Source organism: Sarcophilus harrisii, chromosome X, assembly GCF_902635505.1.
Source record: "Sarcophilus harrisii chromosome X, mSarHar1.11, whole genome shotgun sequence".
Taxonomy (NCBI): domain Eukaryota; kingdom Metazoa; phylum Chordata; class Mammalia; order Dasyuromorphia; family Dasyuridae; genus Sarcophilus; species Sarcophilus harrisii.
The window spans coordinates 15,268,934-15,287,801 of NC_045432.1; the positions used below are offsets into that span (position 1 = coordinate 15,268,934).

The 18,868-nt window shown below is 41.5% G+C and overlaps 1 protein-coding gene across 1 annotated transcript in view; it reads right to left on the reverse strand.

Annotated features, from left to right (window-relative positions):
- Window positions 1-7,692: 7,692 nt before the first annotated feature.
- RNF128 (ring finger protein 128) overlaps window positions 7,693-18,868 on the reverse strand; it is a 120,071-nt gene continuing 108,895 nt past the window's right edge. Inside the window, exons 5-7 of the mRNA XM_031944965.1 lie at window positions 18,146-18,242; window positions 17,444-17,624; window positions 7,693-9,156 (exon numbers count right to left, since the gene is read on the reverse strand). Coding sequence (XP_031800825.1) covers window positions 9,023-9,156; window positions 17,444-17,624; window positions 18,146-18,242 — 412 coding nt within the window. The 3' untranslated portion in view covers window positions 7,693-9,022. The remainder of the gene's footprint in view (window positions 9,157-17,443; window positions 17,625-18,145; window positions 18,243-18,868) is intronic.

The following is an 18,868-nucleotide window of genomic DNA, read 5'->3' on the forward strand; positions in this document are numbered from 1 at the left end:
ACAAGTCATCAACAGGTGAGAACTGAAGAAAATTACATGTGTATAGGGCCCTGTCCAGATATCTTTGAGTTAATCTCCCCCCTCCCCTTTCTTGTTTTGCAAGGATAACCTTCAAGATGTGGTTAGCACATTCCACAATGGCTTGCCCAGTGGGATTTTAGGGGATAGCAGTAATATGCACAATCCCAATCTCTTTCATCCAGTCCTGTAATGTACAGGAAGTATAAGCCGGACCATTATCAGTTTTAATTTCTAAAGGGGTCCCAGCTATGGAAAAACAACGATATAAATGATTTTTGACATGGCAGACTTGTTCGCCTCATTGTACAGTGGCCAGTAAGAACTTTAAATGATTGACATATATGAATACGGCTGCCATTAAGGTGTGTAACATCCATTTGCCATATTTCACTGGGCAAGGATCCTCGGGGATTCACTCCAGAACTGGGGGAGGGTGTGAAGGGAATATAATGCAAGCATTGTTTGAATATTTGTCTAGCTTGTTCTTTAGTAGCTATACAGGCAGCGTAAGGAGTGAGCTGAGAGATGTAATGAGGAGGGAGCTGCTTTAGCTTATTCTTCCGGAGAACAAAGGTATGCAGAAAGGGTGTTAGAAGGGGAGACAGTAGCATTAGCTAACCTGTTACCATCAAATACGGAGCCAAGTCCATCTGTATGAGAGTGAACGTGCAAAAAGTAAACTGGTTCTCCGCATGCAAAGAGGGTCTGTTGAGCACGTAAGAGTAAGGCGCCTATAGCAGACTTCTGATCTAGAATGATGGCATTCTCCAATTTTTGCATAGCTTGGACAGCATAGGTGCTTTCAGAGATGATATTAATAGCCTGGGGATATAATAAGAGAGCATGAACTATAGGATAGAGCTCTTTTTTTTTTTTTTGTACTGTCATAGGGGATGTCTAAGATGGTGACTTCTTTAGACTCACTGTGGACTATGGCTGCTCTATGTTCCTTAGTTGAGTCCTTAAATATGTTAGGCCCTCGGACTGGTTGCTGTTATACTATCTTTGGAGAGCGGGTGTTACAGCCCAATTTTCCCACACAATTTTAGTTAATAATGGGGAGGTGCCTTGCGCCACCTTTACCCATTGAGTTAGAGTGGCCCACGTGAAGTCTTGTTGAGCTCACTTGTTTACTTCTTCTTTTGTTAAATCCACATAAGCAATGAGCAAGTGGCCAAACACCATGGCTGTTCTCTTTGCTGCCTCATGGAATACACTGCTTGCTTTCTGCAAATACAGGAGGATGATTTGAGATGTTCTGGTCCCCCCAAGGACTCTTAAGTCCTTGATGTATGGCAACAAACGATGTTTCATTTTTCATCAAAGTAAGGGCTATGGGAATGTTCTGATCTACCCGGTATGTTGACAGGCTGGTACATAAGGACAATATATCTTGGCACACCTTATTTTAGTCTCAGGTGTTCATATTCCAGGGGAGGTCAGGGAAGAATCCCCCTTCAGTAATTCATAGAGGGGTTTCATGAAAGTAGCAGAATTAGGGGTGCGTGCTCTGATCCATTGACTGGAACCTACTAATTTCTGAAAATCATTTAAGGTGGCTACTTTATTGTATGTATCCCATTGAATTGTCAGCAGTTGTTGGGTTACTTTAATATCAGTCAGCGTAAACCCTAGGTGCAATATGCAAGCCTAATTGCTGTAATTCAGTTACAACAGCTTTACTTATTTCTCTCAAAGTGACTTGAGAAGGATGAGCTACTAAGATGTCATCCATGTAATGGCAGATGTAGGTTTCTGGCCATTTACTTTTTGGGCCCTCTAATGCCTGTGAGACATACCATTGACATAATGTGGGACTGTTAGCCATGCCTTGTGGGAGGACTCTCCACTGATATCTTAACACGGGGGCTTTATTATTGACCTGGGGCACTGAAAAAGCAAATTTCTCCCTATCTTGTTCATGCAAGGGAATACTAAAGAAACAATCTTGGCTATCTACTATCCATATTTCATATCCTTGAGGAATAGCAGTAGGTGATGGGAAGCCAGGTTGTAAGGCACACATAGGCTCAAGGACAGCATTTACTCTTCTTAGATCTGTTCGCATTCTCCACTTTCCCAGTTTCTTTTTAATGACAAACACAGGGGAGTTCCAAGGGGAAAAGGTCAGCTCCATGTGACCACAGGCTAATTGCTCACGGACTAGATCATGTAAAGCGAGAAGCTTCTCGGGAGTCAGGGGCCACTGTTCCCTCCAGACAAGTGTATTGGTTTTCTAGGTCAGAGGAGGGCATGTGCTTCTCAGCTTTTCAGTGGCCCCCATTAAAAATACTCATTTGTAAGCCTCAAATTTAAATGTTTCATTATATATCTGTCCCATAAGTTTACTGTAAGGCCAGGTACCACCAGGGGTTTCAATCGGCCAATTCTATCATCCAACTTCCATTCTACCAATTTTATTGATTGCATGGCACTTTGTGTGCCACCTATGCCATATATATATGGGTTGAAACTGGCTCTAGGAGCCAGTCAGGGGGCCAACAGGAATCAGTGATCACTGTTTGATCAGCCCTGGTGTCTAATAAGCTTCAGAAAGGCCATCCATCCAGTAAAATCGTAGCAAAGGGCTTTCCTGGTTCAATTACTTGACTCAGTGCCCCAACAGGTTGTTCTGGGATCGAGGATAAAGCGACAACAAAGTAATTGTTATCTATATAAGCAGGTTCATCATGGGGATTGGTGAATATGATGGAGGACGACCCCGTCGGGAGAATGTAAGGGTGGACTATGCCAGGAACATAATCAGCTTGACACAGAATCAATGCAGAGGAAGGAAGAGGGTTAATGGGGACTTCTAGCATGAGGAGGCCCTTGATATTTGCCTAGGTTGTATAGGGGTTCTGTGGGGTTTTGCAATCCCATAATTGCCTGTATTCTCCTTCCAGGGTCTGGGCTGGATAAACCTCAGGCTTTTGTCCTGTTTTGTGTAGATACGGGGCCCACGAGGAACCCCTCACCCCATTTCCTTGTTTCCTACTGGTTCTACACTGTTTGGCATAATGTCCATTCTTACCACATTTGAAACAAGTGACCACAGGTCGTGTTTGCTTACAATCCCTTTTTATGTGCCCTGGTTGGCCACACTCATAACATCTCTCATCCTCATTTTTATTAGCATGAATTGCTCTGGCAAGTAACTCAGCTTGATAAACATCAGACCCCACCTTTTCACATCTGTTTAACATATCCTCTAGCCCCGCATTTGCAGGAAGGTCAATCATCACCTTCTTACACTCATGATTGGCATTTTCCTTCAACATCATCTTGAGTACCTTTTCTACGCCTTCTACTGGTCCCACGCATCTGGCCACAGCTTCCTGCATGTGGGCAATAAAATCTGGGAAGGGCTTTTGGATTTTGCTTTACCTGTGCCATACTTTTCCTATCACCTTGTTCTCCTATCACTTTAGTCCATGCCCTTCTAGCACCATCAACTAGCAGTCCCTGTTCTGCAGGCAAATACAGCAATTGGGCACCAGTGGTTTCATATTGCCCTGCCCCTGTCAGTGCTGCATATACTCATGGAGTCCCGTTCCCATGTCTCATTGCTTCCTGTTTAGCTTGCTCTGCAAATTCAGCTCGCCATGCAACAGCTTGTCCAGGAGTCAAGCAGGCGTGAGCGATAGTCTTCCAATCATTAGGGCAGAGAATAAACATCAGGGACAATTGCTCAATTTGAGTTAGTACAAAAGGAGCAGTAGGACCGTATTGAGCTATAGCAGCCTTTAGGTCTTTAATATGTTTCCATAGGATAGGGATATGCTCTCTCTCCATACCCCACCAGGCGTTTGTGGATCCATGGTTTCTATGACTGGGCAAATTCCCCAACCTTCTACATCTTCCCCACTTTCACAGGCTTATTCTATAGCTTTCTCTAATCCTGATTGTTCCTTAACATTAACACATTCCACTTTTGCTGTTGTTAGTGGGGGGTGGGCTAGGACAGATCTTTCTTTTATTCCATTTGGCAAAGGGTTTGGTCTTTCTTCAGGGTAAGGAAGCTTCTAATTTTCTCAAGTCCAAGTATAATGTTTATATGAGGGTGCCCTGGCCGATGGGGAGGCCAGAGTTCCTCATTTTCTTCTGAGGCTATTTCACGGAAGCTTGTTTTACTTTTAGTTTGGCTTTCCATGGTAAAGCCCCTTCAAATGCAGCTCTTACAAGACTGAATATTATAAAGTCCTTATCCTCCAACAACCCAGGGGTGTCTTTCTCATTACTAGTCATTTGGTCCCCTACAATTTTCCATTTTGCCTTATCCAGCCCTGTGTCAGAGAGCCACAGGAAAACGGTTTGAATTTTTAGAATGAACACCTGTAGATCCCTCAATGGCAATGTAACTCCCTGTTTTTTAACAGCCTTATATAATTGCCTAGCCCATATCTCATTTTCCTCTGGCTTGATAACGGGTATTGAATTTCCCATCTTCCCGCCTGACAACGTCAGTGAGGAACTCTCCTTGTCTTCCTGCACTCTCTGCAGAGTCCCTGTCCCTTCCTGCCCAATACACCTCAAGCCCCATGTTGGGCGCCACTTGCTAGGTGCTACACCTGGGGGCAGCCGGGTCTTACCTTCCCACACTCTTCAGTGCGCATCTGGACATGGCCAGAATGTTCTCCAAGGAAAGTCACAAGCCAGAAGAGATGAAATCAAGATGCTCTTTATTGTGGTGCGTTTGGTCATAGCACATCCCTACCTTTCTCCCCTCTTCTTCAGATCCCTCTTTTTATCCCCCAGTCCTGCACACCAAACCTGAGGAAGTACTTTATGCTAGTGTGAGTTGGTCAGGAAAGTCCTGGAGCTCACTCCCTGATAACAAAGTCAATTCTTGGAACATACATATTTTGGGTCACTGTGATTGTTTGACCCTATCATGGGTTACAGCAACCTCAGCATATTCCAGGTCTCATGTTTGTTGCGGGAACTGCACGTAATACTTCCCTGTATTCAAGTCAGCACAAACTTCAGAATAGGGCCCTAGACCTCTGGGCCCCAACAGGTGACAAACTTGTTTTCATCTTAAATCTTTTCTTTTCCCACTCCTTCTGTCTTCTACTGAGACCTGGCTACCTCCTGATAACACAGCCTCCTTGGTCTGTCTTCATTTTAAGAATTTTCATTCATTCTCTCTACTCCCTGGTGACATGGGAACATTCTTTACTCCCCATTGTCACAAACTCAACCTCTATCTCCATCTCACTGTAACCTCTCCTCCTTTGAGGTTCACTTAACCCACAGCAACCGCCCAATCAAAATTCTGGTAATTTTTGTTTACAGTCCTCCAAAATACTGCTCTTCTTTCCTTAAAGTGTTTGGTGTTTGGCTTACAGTCTCTTCTCCCCAACTCCTGTTCTTCTATTAGAGGATTTTAACATACATATTTATTCTTTCTCAAACACCCTAACCTTCCAACTCCTCAAATTACATCCCATGATTGACTCTTCCTACCTCACTTCAGCTATACATGCTCTTGATCTTGCCATCACCCACAAGGGTTCTATTTCCATATTCATGAATTCTGAAATTCCCTTATATGATCATAATTTATTGGCTTTCCTTGTCCCCTTCCTCCTCACAATCCCAAACCGCGTTCTTTGTCCATATCATGACTTCCAATATCTCCATGTCTCAGTCCTTTCCCAGGCCATCACCCCTGCACTGACTCCACTCTCCTTTCTCCAGCGTGACCCTTTGGTGAACCAATTTGACTCTACACTATCTTCTTAAACCCCTTCCCCCCTTATTGTATTGCTGATCTTACCCTCCCAAGTCTCAGATTTGGATCACTCCTACTATCTGCTGCCTTTGCTCCTACAAATATACTGAATGAAGCCAGAGAAAATCAGGAAGCCTAAAAAATACTCCAAGCTTCTTCCCAAAATGAAGGTCTATAGTTTTTATACCATTTTTTTTCAGTGTTATTGTGTAACTATGAGGCATTAAATACTAGTCTCCAAATAATTGAAAGTGAAAACTGACCCAAGGGAAATGAAGAGGTTCATGATAGGTATGAGTAAGCTGTAACACATTATAAACAAGGAATTATGAAGAGGATATCATTGAAGAAATGTGAATGAGAAAGGAAATGGGCCTGTCATGTGGGAAGTTCAAGGGATCTGTGTATTCCTCACAATGTCAAGAGAAAATGAGGCTCTCAGCATGTTGGGTGGACATCCTGTGATAAACTTGTGGGAGGATATGAACAGAGGTATCCAGGATAGGCAGGTAGGCATGGGTTGGGATCTGCATTGCTAGAGGGAAATGCCCACATTGATGAGGAAGTAGCTAGATGGCTCAGCAGATGGAGCCCTCAACTTGGAATCAGGAAACCCTAAATTCGAATCCTGCCTAAGACACTATTTGACCTTGGGCAAATAATTTCATTTCTATGGATCTGTTTCCTCATCCGTAAAATGAAAGGGTTAGATTAGGTAGCTTCTAAGATTCTCTCCAGTTCTAAATCTATGAGATGACAGTGCCATTGGAATAAGGAACATGTTGTGATCAGTACCATGCTTGAGTAACCCCATGAGATTATGGACTCATTCAAATATTGAAGTATTAATAATCACAACGTTGATAATACCTGTGACTATGCCCTATTTTAAGCAATTAGGTGAAAATGCAGCTTTATAGGAAAAAGCCAATAGAGTGTTATTAATAGGTTTCCCTAGTCAATTTAAACCTATTTGACCATTTTAAAAATGATTTGCATATGAAAAAATTCCCCGAGTTCATTTGTACTTCTGTGGCGAGTTGTCCAAGGAGTTTCTGGCATATAATCACGAAGCTCATAGAAATAGTTGTGAAGGGAAAACAAATCACTATCGCCTCAGAATTATCAGTAACAATCTGGAGGGTTTATCCCCACTGTCCCAGTTTCTTGTGTGTTTTACTCTTAAAAATGTGGGTTTCATGTGGGGGGTAATGTCAGATGGAAATGAGTACCCACCCTTACCCCCCCTCCGATCTCTCTGATTCTTTGTTCTCCCCACCATTCTTAAGTGCTGGCAGCTCTTGAGGACTCATGTTTCTGATTTTGGGGTGGGATGATTTCCCGAGATGTACAAGCTTTTCTTGGGGAATGTGGTTTCTTAAGGTGTAAATCCCCTAACAAAACCCATTAGGAGATTCTCCTTCTTTTTTGGGGGGAAGGGGAAGGCAGCTGAGATTAAGTGACTTGTCCAGTGTCATTCAAGTAGCAAGTGTTAAGTGTCCGATGCTGGCTTTGAACTCGGGTCCTCCCGACTCCAGGGCTCTATCCACTGTAGTGCCAGCTAGATGCCTCCATTAGAGATTCTTGTCTCTTACCACAAACACATACCTAGAACCCCTAGGATACTAAGTTTAGAGTGAGATAATCTGGTTTTGAATTCCTGTTCTACCATGTACTATGTGTGTCACCTTGCATGAGTCATTTCCCATCCTGGGCCTCTGTTTCTTCCATTGTTGGACCAGATGGCCTCTGAGGTCTCTTCCAAATTTAGATCTATGATTCCATTTTAATTATCTCCAATAGAAATTGAAATCTCCAGGCACCCACGTATCTTGTGATGTATAGGGAGATCTGACTGGTCTTCCAACCCCAAATGGTTGATTTGATGTGAATTTTACAACAGGATTATTCGTTTCAATGAAGGCACAAACATGTAATATGCTATGACTTTTATTATCTTATTTACATTAGTATCCAAGAAAGTGAATACAAATCATGAATGTATTTACAGTACTTCAATCACAATATCAAGTTAGAATGTGATGATTTCATTAATATCAAACACATTGAACAAAATACGTTAGTTGGTGAAATTCTGCAAGCGTCAGTACTGGGGTTAAAAAACAAGCGAAACATTCTAAAGAAAAAGTTAAGCCACAGAGAATAAAAATAAAGTGCATTTTAAAGTCTCACTAGTTAGCTTTGGTGGATGAAGCAAACTTTATATTAAGGCACCTGGCATCCTCTCCATTCTCCCTCAAACTCCAAGAAAATGTATCTAACAAGCTTATAGCTACATTAAAGAATTTTGATTTCAATCTTGCAACTCTGTGAAATCAAATTGAATGTCACCACCTCCAAGCATCGCTCTCTCCACAAGCCATCTTGTAGACTCATTCTTGCGGACTAAAATTATTCTACCAGCTGGACCATCTTACTCTCCTACATTCATATTTAACATTTTGTGCCAATTTATGTAGTGTGCTTTTAAGAGATCTCCTAAGTCAAGTTTGGGATGGGTACACAGCATGCGAATTGAATGCTGGTGAAACTGGATTAGATTTTTTTTCCAAGGAGACTTTTAGTAAGATTTTGACTAGTAAATAATATGCCAGATTCTTCCAGATTCTATCATTGAGTTCATCTCTATCTGAAAACAGACATTTCACTTTGAATTTCTGTTTAACCTGCTTTTGAGAACCAGGAATTACTAAATGGGGATTGAACTTGAATTTGAAAGTTAATCAATTTCCGTGGCTATGAATTTAATGTGGCCAAAGCAGACATTTCATTAAATAGTTATTTATCTAATGCTTGTAATGATTTTAAGATCAGATCAATAGGATCATTTGGAGAAAAACAGATGTCTTTACAGTCTCCGATGGATTGTTTTTAAAATTAAAGCGAGGGGCTATCATGGGCTACGTAAATTTAGCTGCTCCGTAGTTAAACGCCAACTTTTCCCCTAAGAAATTCATCACCGATACAAAAACAATCCTTTAAAAAGCTCTCCTGAACACTGAAAAGTCTCCATCACAAACTGTTGAGAGGAATCTTACCTATGAAGTGTTAACATGAGCTGGTGGAAAATGAGATAGCTTAATAGGTTAAATATTATGAGCCATTTAAGCGTGATCTATTAAATAATCTTAACATTTCCAGTATCCCTGCTGTTACGTTAAACCAGGTCATTAATAGCAAAATGTACTCTGGCTGGCAATTCTATCTTTAACCAAAGATTCCAATTTTCCACTGATATACATTTCAGAACTTAATTTGATGAATGGAAGCCTCACGAACAGAAGGCTCATCTGCTTCAAATGCGGGGTTGTCAAGCTGGGGAAGGACATCCACTGCCACAGAACTTGCGTCGTGGTTGACTAGACGCAGATGATCATCTTTGAAAAGAAATGGAAAGTTTAGGACTATGTCATAGTTAGACGCAGCCAAGAAATAGCCCACAGGTTAAGTATTTCCTTTTCCCAAATTCAACTCAAAGGTTGAGCAAAGCATTGCGCATAGAACCAAAAAAGGAAGCAGGCCATGCCCTCAAAGACCTTACATGGTACCTGGAGGCCATGTCCTCAAAGTCCTTACGTGGTATCCAGACCTAATGTGGTACCTGAAGATCCATCCAACACTCACAGAGGCAAGTAAATAGGTCTTCTGAGGAAAGTTTCGTAACAACTAGAGGATGGGGTAAAGTGGGGTAAAGGGATCTGGGAGGACCCAGTGGCACCTGAGGTGAGCCCTGAAGGATGCTAAAAGGTAGATCTGAGAAGAGAATGGATTCAGGCCTAAGATAAAACTTGTGTGAAGGCACCAAGATATGAGTGGCCTAAATATCTGAGAAACAACTAGGAGTTTCAGGGCATTTAAAGCACTTCATAACCTAACCTCTTCCTACCTCTTCTTCCCCTCCATGGATGGATGCCATGATCTAGCCACAACAGCCTACTTGCTGCTCCTCACACATGAAATTCCATCTCCCACCTCTGGGCATTTGCACTGATCATCCCCCATGTCAGAAATGTTCTCCCTCCTCATCTTGGACCCCTAACCTTCTACAGGAGGCCATTATTGGTTCTCCCCATTGCTAGGGCCTTCCCTCAGAGAATACCCTCCATTTCCATGCTATGTACGTCATTATTTGTATTTTGTCTCGCCCGTGAGAATATAAGATCCTTGAGGGCAGAGACCATATTTTTGCCTTTTTTTCGTATCCCAAGTGCTTAGCATAGAGCCTGGCACATAATAAGTGCTTAATCAATACTTGTTGATTGGTTGAATTGACTGGAGACTATACCAAAGTGAATAAAGAATAATAAAGAAATAAGACTGGAAAAAGTAGGTGGGAATCAGATTTGAAGATGGCTTTAGATGCCAGGCCCAGTTTGAATTTTATCCCAGAGATTGGCTCTGGGCAATCCGATGCCATACTCTATCAAGGCTTTTTTCCCCTTTCCTCCTTTCCTGATCTAACTTCAAATAGAAGAAACACTTTTAAGAAGCTTTACATGAACACTCTACCTTACTCTCATCATTCCCTTATTCACCAAATCCCAATCTTAAGAGGTGGCAGTTTAAGGGTGAGCTCAAAGTCTTTGCTGGCCTGGCTGGCAGTAACTATATCTGAAGGGCTAGGAGGGTGGTAAGGCAGGTGGAAGAGACACGATCTTGCCCCATGGGCTTAATTTTGTCTCTTGGGACCTTTTTCCCTCCGACTCATCTACATATTCAAATGGAGCTTGTGATCCCATCATGATCACAAGTCACCCATGCCTGCCCATCCTGAGAGACTCGTTCCAGGTATTCCCAAAAGTTCGCCACAAGGGGTCCACCCAACGCTGGAGGCCTTCCTCGCTTTCTCCTCACATCATGAGGGTACCATGAAACATCTACATGGGAGACAATAAATAGATGATAACAAATAAATGCTTGTTGATTGATGGGGGAAGGGAGCTTGGAGTTAGAAAGCTGGACAGCCAGGAACCCCAGAGCTTGTTTGTTAATTATTAGGTTAATAGCCCTTATGTGGATAAAGAACAGGGATAGAGCCTAGCCTCCAGAGACGAAAATGAAGAAAAACACAACATGCTAAAAACACCAGCTACAATGAAGCCTTAGCAAGGGTAAATTTAATCTGAAGATATACTTGAGCCTGACGGCAATAGCTCCTTAGCTAGAACTGTCTCATTCTTTGTTCTAAAGAGCTGGGTACCAGGACCTGAGATCTGGAAAGGAAAAAAAGGTAAGAAAGGTAATTTTTTTCTCCCTTAGAACTTCTGCTGATCTAAGACCCAACTGGCTGCTTTACTAAAAGAGGTCTCTCTATATATATTTATATTATATACATATATATATATATACACACACACACATATATATATATATATATATATATATATATATATGTACATGTGTGTATACATATTTCCCCTAGCTTTGAATTAAGAGAGCACAGCAAAGAGAAGTCTATCGTAAAAAAACTTTAACTGAAGCTAGAAGCAAAAAAGCAGCACAGCCACATGCTGGCAGAATCCAGGCAGAAGAATACTTATTAGAGGCTACATATCCAGCAGATACCAGTAAGAAGCAGGACCAACAGAAGCCCCTGGAATTTAATCACCAGCCCTGAAGCATGAGAGATCTGCATTACCCTTCTGCCAGTGCTGAGCCCCTCCACGCATATGCCACCCTTCTCGCTGAGGTCGTATGTATATTGTGGGAGGTGTGTCAGTGCTATATTTCCTACTATTCCATTTCATGATGTGCCTTTGCGTTGAACTACTTGTGTTCTCTAGTAGACTATTGGAGGTAAATAAGTGGGTGGGAGCTCATGGAGTTGAAGAACTTTGACCCTGGGAGAGCTAGAAACCTGCACTGAGAGTTAGATGATGCCCCAGGTGCTATATAAGGAAACTCAGAGATCATTTAGTCTAAACTGTACTTTAAAAAAAGAATTCTGGTTATAAAAGTACAGACGAAAGAACACCAAATTTGAAGACCTAAATTTAAATTTTGACTTATTTATTGACTATTCACTTATTATTTACTTATTTCTCTTTGCTTCATTTACTTATTAAGACAAGTGTCTTCCTTTCCCTGGACCTCTTATATAAAATAGGATTTTGAACTAGTTGACTTCTGGGGTCCTTCCAGCTCTAGATTTCGGATTCTATGGAACTTGGGACTTCCCCATTCCACTTTTGGACGGCTCTAAATTGTTAGCAATTTTTTCTTCCGTTTAGCTTAGATTTGCCTCTACAACTCTCACCCAAATACTTGAAGTCAGCCATTGTTCCTCTCATCCTCCCCCTCCTTCCCTATCATAAGTCTCCTCTTTTCTGAGTTAAATCGTCCTAGTTCCTCCAACTGACGCATATGGCATCAAACTTGAGGCCCTTTCCCTGGTTGCCCTACTCAAGACACTCTCCATATTCTCAATGCCCTTCTCAAAATGAGATGGCTTAGAACTGAACCTACTGTTCCAGATGTAGTCTGTGAGACTACTGATTACCTGCCCTCATCCTGAATCATATCCCTCTTCTTGTGGTCCATGATTACACTAAACCTCCAGATCTTTCTCAGAGGAATGGCTCTATAGCCATGCCTTCTTTGACCTCAGATCAATCAACAAACATTTATTAAGGTCTACTATGTGTTAGACACTGTGCTAAGCGCTGGAGATACACATTAAAAAAAAAATGAAACAATCCCTGCCCCCTTTGGAGCTTTCATTCTAGAAACGGAAACAACACACACACACACACACACACACACATATGTAAATATAAACAGAATGAATATATGCAAAATAAATTCAAGGGATTTAGGGGAGGGTGAGGAACAGCAGTTGGGAGGGATCAGGAAAAGCTTCAGGTAGAGGGTGGTGTATGAACTGGGTCTTGAAGGCCTAGAAGATTCTGGAAGGTGACAGTGAGGAGACTGTGTGGTTGTGTATTACAAGCATGGATAATGGTCATTGCAAAGCACGGAGATGGGAGACAGAATGTCTGGAGTGAGGAACAGAAAGAAGGCTAATTTGGCTAGTTCATGGGAAGTGGGGAGTGAAGGGGAGCAATATAGCAAGGTTGGAAAAGAATTTGGGGCCAGGTTGCAAAGGGCTTTTTAAAAACAAAATGACAGACTAAGTATTTTATATTCGTGGCAACAGAGCATCATGGGAATTTGCAGGGTAAGGATATGACATGGGCAGATTTGTGCTTTAAAAATATCATTCTGCTATCTGTATATTGTGCTCACAAAATTGTTTTGTTTTTTACATCCAAGATGAAGAAATTTCATCTCATTCAATTTCCTGTCGAGATCATTTTGGATTCTGACTTTGATCTAGCCTTTCATCTAAGTCATTAATAAAAATACTAAAGAACTCAGGCTTGAGCCCAGATCTTGGGATACTCTACTCAAGAGCTCAATGCCAAGTCAATATCAAGTCAGTGATAACGACTCTTTAGGTTGAGCCCACCTGTATCCTATGGAAGCATATACTAGCTAGGTCTTAGTTGTGTTATAAAATATTTGTTAAAAAATAGAGTGACAGTGCCCTGGATCCTTGAACTCACCTCAAAGACCCGATTAGTCTTTCTGGAATAGAAGACTTTCCCTGAAATCAATCTTATTAGTCTTGTGGCCCAACTAAGAGTGAGAATGGCTCCTGCTTTATTCCAACTAAGAGAGGCGTCACTTTCTTTGATCAGATTTGACCAGATTGAGAGAGTAGTTAAAATAATTGGTTGGGGGGAGGGGGGGACAAAAACCTCTCTAAACTAAATACCTTTGTTATGGTATAATTTTATGTTTTCTTTCATGACTATAAAATATAAGTGGCCACTGCTTGGGTCAGAGAGCATTCCAATTAGCAAGAGGAAATCTTCCAAAAAGGATCTCCCTCCAAGAAGACAGACACATGACGTAAATTGTCTTTGGCTAAAATAGAGCATACAGAATTTTTCTTCTATGCTCCATCCTTTGTGTTCATGAGATCATAATGAAACACTTTGCTAAAATCTAGGTAAATGAAGTTGATAGCAGGGGTTCCTAACTTGGGGTTCATGAACTCGTAGTTTTTTTTTTTAATTACAATTTGATGACTGTATTTCAGTATAATTGGTTTTCTTGGCAAATCTTTGTATTTTATTCTAGGCATTTTAAAACTTGATTCTAAAAAGGGGTACACAGGCTTGGTAAAGGGGTCTGGGACCCCCAAAAGTTAAGAAACCCTTGGTCCATAGCATTCCACTGACTTTTCAGTCTTATAGTAACCCTGTTAAAAAAGGAAATATGGTTAGTCTTGCAAGACCTGTTCTGGATAAAGCCATCTTGACTCTCCATGATCACAATTTTTTTTTCTAGACATTCAAAAACCATTTCTTTAATATGTTCTAGAACTTTGTCAGGAACCAAAGTCAATCTCCCTGGGCTCTTACCTTTCTTCTGAAGACTGAGGCATTTGTTTTCCAGTCCTATAGTACCTCTTTGGTTCTCCATGCTCTTTCAAAGATCACTGAACCCAGGACCTCAGACAACAGATCATATCGACCAGTTCTTTCAGTATTTTGGGCAGTGCTAGATTCAGAGCCAAGGTCCTGGGTTCAAACCCCACTTGTACCACCCTTGTGATCTTGATCATGTCACTACACATCTCTTGGCTTCAGTTTCCTCATCTCTAGGACCTAGATGACCTCTAAGGTTCCTTCCAAGTCCAAATCAATAACCTGATGTAGTCTATCTGGATTTGTGACTTGAACTCATCCATGGCAACTGGGTACTCTCTCACTACCTGGGTCTTAACCCAAGATGCGCCATCTTGTTCTGTCAAATCTAGTCTGAGTATTCTTGGTCAAAAAACTAGAAGTAAGACCAGGTTTGGGCAGTTTTGATTTCTCTCTGCCATCACCTTGCTATCATCTCTCTCCCTTAGCAGAGGTCCTAACACAACAGTAATTCTCTTCTTTTTTTCCTGAGAGCTTTAAAGTCTCATCTTAAGCATTTCCTGCAGTTGAGATCATTCTGAGCTCAACTACTTTTGACACAGTTCTTACAGGCATCAGGCTTTTAAACTTTACTTTTCATCTTCTGTACCCGCCCTTGTTTCCAAATTTGGATATAGTCTTTTCAAACTCAAAATTTGGCCAGTTTGAGTCTAAATGCCCAAGGGATAATTCCCTCTATAACTAACTCCCTATTTTCAGAATTGTATTCTTGTGAGTGGCTCATCACTCTATTCTAGCCATAGGATCCTATCTAGCTCTCCTTGAAATCTAGTGTCCCCCAAAACAGGGCATATCACACTGTGTCTTGCTTCCCTCTTCCATATTGCCTCAGTAGCAATGGGTGCGATCTTTTGGTTTTGGTTTTTGTTCTTCTCTTATTTTGCAAATGCTTTTCTGCCTAGCTGCAACTTTCCAAAGTCAAAGGCTGTGCCATTTTTTTCTGTATTCTCTCAAGAGGCCAAATCCTATGACTCACAGCAGGGCAACTACTTATTGAATGACCATCCATGAGATCAATAGCATATAGAAAACAAGTTCCACAAACTGGATGAGCACAACAGGAGTAGATTAGATGCCAGGCCCCCAAACTGGAGATTCAGAAGTCCAGCAACTGTTTATACCAGATCTGCACCAAACAGATCTTCCTCCCACTCCTTTGCTCTCTGCATCTCCTTCATGTAAACCTGATCTTCTCTATAAGACAGTCAGAATTAAATAATAATGATGAAAGTAGTGGAGGCAAAACAATTCATTACCATCCGCTGGAAAAAAAATCTCAATTAGAGTTTCAGTTAGAGACAAGATAGCATAGTAGATAGAGAGATAATCTCAAAGTCCAGGGAACACGGGTTCAAGTGACTCTGGACAAGTTCACTCAGCGTCCTGGAAAATCTCCAAGACTGTAAACTGCCCATAGAGCACCAACCTGCACTGGTAAAAGGAGTTACCTCATCATACGTTTGTATGCCAATGAAATCACAGGTCCAGTCGCAGACATTCCCATCCCCTCTCATAGTTTCGGTGAAAACGTATTTTAAAGATATATATTGATTGATTAAATAGTATTTTGAGCTTATAAAATATCAATCAATGGAATCGCCCAGCCTTGACCAATTTTGTTTCTCTGTGTCCTCTTTTTTATGTCAGCCATGCTCCCAAGTTGGGAAGTCAAACAATCCTCGGGGGTGTGTAACACCACTTCTTTTATTAGAATTCTCCAGAGCCAATCACCAAAACTTTCCTAGTGCTGGGACAGAGTTAGATGGAGTAGAAATGCACTCTCTCCCATGACAGTATTTCCAAAGAAAATATCAATAGATTCCAAGCCAATTTCTCCAAGGCCCTTAGAAGCCAAAGTAGGGTCAAAGATTTATATTAGTGAGAAGGCTGATGGTTTTTAGCTATTTTGTCTCAGAATTCCAAGAGACAACCAGATTAATTTGAATAATTGGAGGCTTTCGGTAAAACCTACACGATCCGTTATTGTGGTGCCGAGGTGGGCTTGGCCTCCTGAAGGTTCTGACAGCAGAGTTTTCTACCTCTTGAGCTGGTCAGGCTTTTAGTAGAGGCCCAATGAAGGGCCTGCTTTTTTGAGACTCAGCACTTTAGAACATGTCGCTGTGCCCGCCTATTAGGGCATAAGTTCTTGAGAGTAGGAATGATTACATTCATTGTACTTGCATCCCCAACACCTAGTACAGTGCCTGGAACATAGTAGGTACTTAATAAATGTTTGTTGACTGATCGGAGACAAGGACTGGATCTGATTTCATCTTTGGACTCTCAGCATCAAACAGAGTGCCCGACACATGGGAGGCACTTCATAAATATTCCCCGATTGATTAACTGAGAGCATGGACTGCGTCTGATTTCATCTTTGTATCTCCAGCATCAAACACAGTGCCTGGCACCTAATAGCTGCTTAGTAAATGCCTGTAAATTAACGTTGAAGTTTCTCTGTACAAGTTTCTCTTGCACACAGCTAATGACCTGTAAACCAACATTAAAACACATCAAAAGGCAGGTCTTCTCATATAGAGCAACCTCATAATAAATAATAACTCCTTTGGCATTTCAATGCAAGAGAAACAACATTTTACTCAAGAGTTAAAAGACCAGGGTTCAAGACTGCCACCGAGGAGCTGTCGGACCAAGAGCAAGGCACTTAGCTTCCCTGGGCCGCTGTTGTCTCATCTAGAGATGAGATAAGATAAGATGAGATCAAAGGAGATAATAATCCTTATTTCCACAGATTTTTTTTGGAAGGTCCAAATTAGGGAGAGAGTACTGTGGAAGCCTAATTTATCACCATGGAAATAAACCCAAGTTATGGCAGTGATGGCGGAAAGACTGATCTTTCAATTGTCTTTAATTAATTTTATATATTTCTAGATTGGGGGTGTGTCTGTGTGTGAATGTGTGTGAATGTGGGAAAGTGTGTGTGTGTGAAAGGTGTGTGTGTGTGTGTGTGTGTGTGTGTGTGTGTGTGTGTGTGTGTAGAGATGGCTGGAAGTGGGTGTTTTACATTAGGCTCACTCTCTAATAAAACAAATTTTGGCATGCGCCCATAAAGCAGGGGTTAGTGGGCAGCATATGCAGTAAAGAGTGAGTAGCTTTGGGGGGGAGGGGGTTCTCTGATGCTTGAGAAGGAACCCGAATTAATACTTGCTCTGGGACTGAGCACGCTCCTCCATGGGTGGCTCATCTGCACCTTGGACCGAAGCATACCCAGAAGAGGCTGTCTCGCTGTGGCTATCCTCTTCATGAGGGGAATAAGAATCTGGTGATCCATTGATGTTAGGGTTAGATCCAGCGGTTTGGAACGACACAGTTCCTGCTTCTACATCAGCCTTCAGAGTACATGCAAACATTAAAAAAAAAAATTAGACTTCATGTAGTTGTGTACAAATGATCATCATTATCTTTTCTTTATTCTTTGAATGACAGACTTCTAAACACACTATAATCAACCAGAAAATTGAATCCACAGAAGGGAAGAAAGAAGACATAAAATTGGATTGGATGGTAAATTAGCCAAGCTGGCTAGTGAGAGAGTAATGGTTAGAACCCCGTTTCAGATCTTTCTGTAAGCTGGGGGCCCACCTACTTGGCTGCCACCACCCTTTCAGGTCACCAAGAAAATGCTACACATTTTCACTAAACCCATGTTCCCTGAAGGAGGGAAGAGAAAAAGTGAGCAGGGATTTTTTTCTTTATGCTTTCAGGATTTTTATGTTTGCTCAAAGATAAACAGTCTAAATCTAATACTCAAAACAGGTAAAGAATAAAGACAGTATTTGATTTGCAGTCCAAGTACATTTGTGGCAAATACCTTCACTTCCTTGTGATGCAGAATAGAAGATTCACTTACCTCAACCCCCAGAGCTTTAAGGATATCACATTTGCACATGGGGCAAGTTCGGTGTTCCAAGAGCCAAGGGTCAATACAGGTCTTGTGGAAAAGATGGCTATGTGATAAAAAGAAATATCTCATCATTGAATTGCCATTTGCCCAAACTCAAAAGCACCTTGCCTTTACCTGTCACTAAATATCCAAATTTTCATTAGAATTTTCATTGCTGTGTAGTTCCCCCCCCCACCCCCCGCCATTTCTCCTTTTATATAAAATCTCTAATGCAAGAATGCGATCTGTCATTGCATTATTATCTATGGAGAAGTACACGTGGGGATAGCTAGGTGGCGCAGTAGATAGAGTGCCAGCCCTTAAATCAGGAGGACCTGAGTTCAAATTTAATCTCGGACACTTAATACTTACTGCCTAGCTGTGTGACCCTGGGCAAGTCACTTAACCCCAATTGCCTCAGAAAAAAAAGAAAAAGAAAAAAAGAAAGAAGTACATGTAAACTTGGGAAATTTCTTCTGAATTCTGCATTAAAAATCTCTTCGCTATAGTTTCACAAAGAGTTGTGTTCAGCCCCAACTAAGCCAAAAGGGTAACCCTGAGCTACTTTGTTCAAGGTAACTGGGCCCAACATTCCCTAGTTGTAAAGTAGAGCATCATCACACCTCTTAGATAATAAAATCTTTAAGGGCCTATGCCTTTGGCAACTGTTTATTTTAGCTTGCTTTTCTA